This window comes from Macadamia integrifolia, chromosome 10 (genome assembly GCF_013358625.1).
Source record: "Macadamia integrifolia cultivar HAES 741 chromosome 10, SCU_Mint_v3, whole genome shotgun sequence".
NCBI classification, from domain to species: Eukaryota; Viridiplantae; Streptophyta; class Magnoliopsida; order Proteales; family Proteaceae; genus Macadamia; species Macadamia integrifolia.
In genome coordinates this window covers 23,307,514-23,312,396 of record NC_056566.1, presented here as the reverse complement: position 1 = coordinate 23,312,396, position 4,883 = coordinate 23,307,514, and the positions used below count along the sequence as shown (strand labels likewise).

Genomic DNA, 4,883 nt, shown 5'->3' with positions numbered 1-4,883 from the left:
CCTCACATATTGGCATGAATCCCTATGTATATCCATGTATGCACGAGTATTAAAACTCTATTTTGTCACTTAGTAAATTTTATATGGTCAGAATTTAAAGATCTATTTATCCATAGATCGAGTTACATGGTAGATTATTGGAATGAACAAATAAGTTTTATCTTATCAATACAATTGTGTAGTGTGCCGAGTCACGTACGAATAAACATCTTGCCTTCTCTTGGGATCTTCCTCTCATTTCTCTCCTAATTTTGCTATATCATTTTTGTCTTTTTTGTTTCTTCAAAACTCCCTTGGTTTGTTGAACCCCTATTTTAGAGATTGTTCGACCCAACCCGATACGCTTTAATTGCCCTTCTAGTTATTAGGGAAAAGGTTGAGTAAATTGCTATGGGGTGCCCAGCTTGTGTCACACTCTCTCCCCCTCTCCTTTAGAAATAACCCCAATGCCCCTCCTGTTGGTTGAGCCACTAGCTCTAGAAAAGCTAGTGGTGTGCCCAACTCTCTCCTTATTTATTATATGTTATTAATTAACATTTTGAATTAACTTATTCTTTTAAAAACATAATTATTCATAATTTGTGTTATTAATTACTATTTATATACCATATAGTCCATCATGAAGGAATTTATTCCCTCTCTAGTGCAAGAAAAACTTTTGACTTGATGTGTTTAAGATAAAACAAAACAGTCTCATCCAAATAAGACAGTTCCTTACTTCTAACTGATGATAACATCTCTGGTTGGCAACACATTGTACATTTGGTCTACTTTATCCTTTGAAAACAAGTTGCATAATTGTTTATTGTATTTTTCACAGTCCCTCTCCCTCTACTCACCTTTCCATACTCCCCCTCTAGCTCAGTCTGATTTGCACACTAACAAGGGAGAAATTAGGTTTTTATTGCACAAGGTGGAGAGAAAATTTCTTCATTCACCTTTGTGTGATCTTATGGTTGGACCCTTGAGTTTCATTATTAACTCTTATCTTCATTATCTAAAATTCAAACATCTAATGAATGATTAAATTTGAATATGAAATTTGACATATGGATTAAGATTAAGTTTTCTTTTGCAATATCATCCATATGGAAGATAAAATGGTAATATAATGATATAATTGGACTCTAAGGTCATCATTTACCCTCAATTCTTATTGTTAAGGATGTAAATGAATAGTCAAAATCTGAATTTGAATTCGCATATATATCCGTTTAGGGGTATTTGTATCTGGTCAAAGGGTATCTATATTAAAATTCGAATTATCTAGAAAATAATTATCCTATCCGATTAAATAATCACTTAATGTTTTTGAGGGTTTTTGAAGTTTAGACAGGTTCTAGAGAATGAGAAAAAGAATTAAGACAACTTAGAAAAGATGGATTAATAACAAATTGTATTTATTTGGGTGGGGAGGGGGAGGAAGGTCTGGATTACACAAGTTAGAGAGTAAACAAATGATTAAAAATCTGAATTAGATTCGCATCTGTATCCATTCAAGGGTACCCGTATACGATCAAGAAATATCCAAATCTGATGTGTTAACATCCCTACTTATTTTTTATAATCTGAAATGGCCTTTCCTGATCCAATCAGTGATTTAAATGAGGTGGATAAATTCTCTTCTAACATTGGTGGAGAGAAATGGATGTAATGAATTATTTATACCATTTTTTAGATATTTAATGATAAAAAGATATCATACCTGATAAAAAAAAATGTCTTTTTGATTAATTTCCATTTTATCCTGGGTTTTTTTTAACCCAAAATCAATTTCAAAAGGTGAGGACAAGAAAGTTGTCCATTCGTGAGGCCCTGCATCCGTGTGAGAGCCAATGAAGGGATATGCAAGGGTGTTGATTGGGGGGAATTTTCATTTTGTAGGGGTGGGTTAGCCATTTAAGGGGTTGTGCCTGGACAGCATCACACATCAAGACCGCGTTAATTGGGAAAGGGTTCCTTGAAAGGTAGTTGGGTCCTGCTTGGTGCGCCATTATGGGGGGCCAATATGAACTTACTCAGAAGCATCAACATGAGCGAGATTTTTACATTTTATGAAGGGTGTTTGGGCACAAGGACTCACTCTTTCATGCTTCTTTTTCAGTGGTTATTTTTCCCTAAAAAGGTCCTAAAAGATGAGGGGAAAGATTGAACACACTGCCAATGTACTGCAAATAAGCACTCATTGTCTCATTGTCTCACTGTCTCACTGTCTCTCTTCTTCCATTTTAAAATGATCTCTTTGTCCCTCTGTATGATACCTAGGCCCATGCCCTCATTGATGCAATCTGCTACCTCGGGCTCCCATGGATTTAGGGGACTGTATGGGCATCGGTAGACACTGATACCCTGATCCAATGCTGATCCAGATCATATTGGATCGAATTGTCACGTGTTGATAGATTTTACCCTTGCTTTTTTATGAAGGATAAATATTTTACAGTTTTATCCCGAAACAATATAGATAATCGATCCGGATTGATCAGGAATTGGGATCGATTTAAACCAAACCGATCCCAATATTATACCGCGGATACAATACCAATACTTAGATGCCATGCGTGACCCACCCCCCTTGGGTTTGGGCTATCCCTTTCCCAAAATATAATATTATACAAATTTCACCAAATCTTTTAATTTCAGCCAGCTGTTTCGCAAGTAACCCAGTCGCGCTTCTCTTACTCTCCCTCAAAAGTTTCAAAATGGAAGTTCCCTCTATAAGCCTATGGAGAACTTCTACAGGAAATTAAGATTACGATTAAAGTTAGAAAGTTTTAAAAAATATTTCCCAATGATAATTTAGGAAACCCAACTCGTTTTCTTCGTTTTTCCACTTCTCAATTCTATAAAAGCTGCTCCAGAGGAAGCTAGGTACCTTCACCAATTCATATTTCCCTTCCAATCTTTTGCTTGCTTGCTCGTCCGTCCTGTTCCTTTCAGTTAGTCCTTGTTTTTCAGGATCGTCGCCACCGTCTTTCTTGTTCTTGTCCAAGATATACTGATCAGGCTAAGTATCTTCTTCGTTTCACGTTTCTTTTCCCGTTTTTCTTTGGTTCAGAAGAGATGGTTTGATTGCCGTCTTTGTTTCAAAGATCCTGTCTTTTGGATCTGTTTTTTATTGTGATTTGGGCGGTTCGAGCTTTTTAATCTAGGCTTGGTTAGTCTGGTAACCCTTTGGATTGATTTCTTGTCATGATATTGGTCGATTTAGGTTTTCTGCTGTGGAAATCCCATCTCTGTGCTTTATGAGCTACGTGACCCTCCTGCGTGGGCTCCGTCTTCTTCTGTCTTTCTCTGTTGTCTTCCTCTACTGGTTCTATGTTGTCCATTAATCTCATTATTCTCTGATCGATCGTTTTTGTTTTTATTTATTTATTTATTTTTTTTCCAATTTCTTGTCAAATTTTATTGTTTGAGAACACCCATCTCTCTAATCCGCGGAGAATAACCTAAGAAAGGGAGGAATGTCATCAACGCAACCACTCACTAGCTCCGGATCCGAAGGCGATCAGCAGAACGCGGTAGTCAATGAGCGGAAAAGGAAAAGGATGATTTCGAACCGCGAATCTGCGAGGCGATCGCGGATTAGGAAGCAGCAGCATCTGGATGATCTGATTGGGCAAATAAGCGAACTTCAGAAACAGAACAGTGAGCTAGTGCAGAAAGCCGAGTTCAGCCAGCAACGCTGCAATCAGTTCGAGTCTGAAAACCGGGTTTTGAAGGCTCTTTTGGCGGAATTGCGTGAAAGGGTGCAGTCTCTCGAAAGATTCGCCGACTTGGTACGGGATACCAGCCATCTGTTCAAGAACTTGCCTGAGATATCGGATCCTCTGAAGGATACCAGCCATCTGTTCAAGAACTTGCCTGAGATATCGGATCCTCTGAACGATACCAGCCTTCTGTTCAAGAACTTGCCTGGGATATCGGATCCTCTGCTGGAACAACCATGGCAACTTCCGGTCTCATCAGATCCTCTGCTGGAACCATGGCAACTTCCGGTCTCATCGGATCCTCTGCTAGAACCTCTGCTAGAACCATGGCAACTTCCGTTCTCATCACAGCCAATCATGGCTTCTACTGATATGGGCACAATATTTTTCTAGTGCACTACTAATTCCCTTCTCAGAATATAGTCTTAGGATTAACCATCTCTTTCTTTTTAGTCTGGTAGTCTCAGTTTAGTAGTGACTGATGATCATCTTTAGTGTGCATAGATTACTTAGATGCAGATAGGTGTCAGCTACTCCGTTTTTAACTATTCTGGATCTTATTAGCATGTTAGATTATTATTATTATTATTATTTTTAATTGGAATTGGGATTGATACACTGATTTGTTTTAGATGTTAATTATCATTTGTTTATGGAGATGGGATGCTTTTTAACAAAACTGACGAGCATTTACTTGGGTTTGTGTCTGTTTTTTTATGGATGAATGGATGATTATGCCATTGTAGAGAAAATCAAGTATGAGTTGTTGAATCGAATTGGATTCTAATTTAATTTAGTTTTAATTCATTCGAGTATTGATGAATTGTCTGTTTGGATCGTTTCTTTTACTGTTTCATATTAGGAGGTTTCAATCAACCTTGTTGATCTAAGACCATATCGATGAATACTTGTATGTAAGGGTTAGAGCAATCATTTCACCCCATATGTCGGGCAATTCCCACACTTTCCCCATAGAAATAATTTTATCACTCTATAAGAGAAGTCTGATACGTTGGTGGGGTGCCCAGATGCAAGGGGTGTGCCCAACGGCCTAAAAATCCTCTATGATGAGGTAGTGAATCCAACTACTGGGGTTGATACATCAACCATTAGATCCTTACTACCACTCACCTCTCACTACAAAGGATTTGAATCAAATCCCAACCCTCTCAC

General features: G+C 37.9%; 1 protein-coding gene across 1 annotated transcript; it reads left to right on the top strand.

The window, feature by feature from the left end:
• Positions 1-2,708: 2,708 nt before the first annotated feature.
• Positions 2,709-4,328, top strand: LOC122091918 (bZIP transcription factor 53-like). Its single transcript, XM_042662161.1, has one exon. The coding sequence runs from the start codon at positions 3,465-3,467 to the stop codon at positions 4,101-4,103; it is 639 nt and encodes a 212-aa protein (XP_042518095.1). The 5' UTR covers positions 2,709-3,464; the 3' UTR covers positions 4,104-4,328.
• The last annotated feature ends 555 nt before the right edge of the window (positions 4,329-4,883 follow it).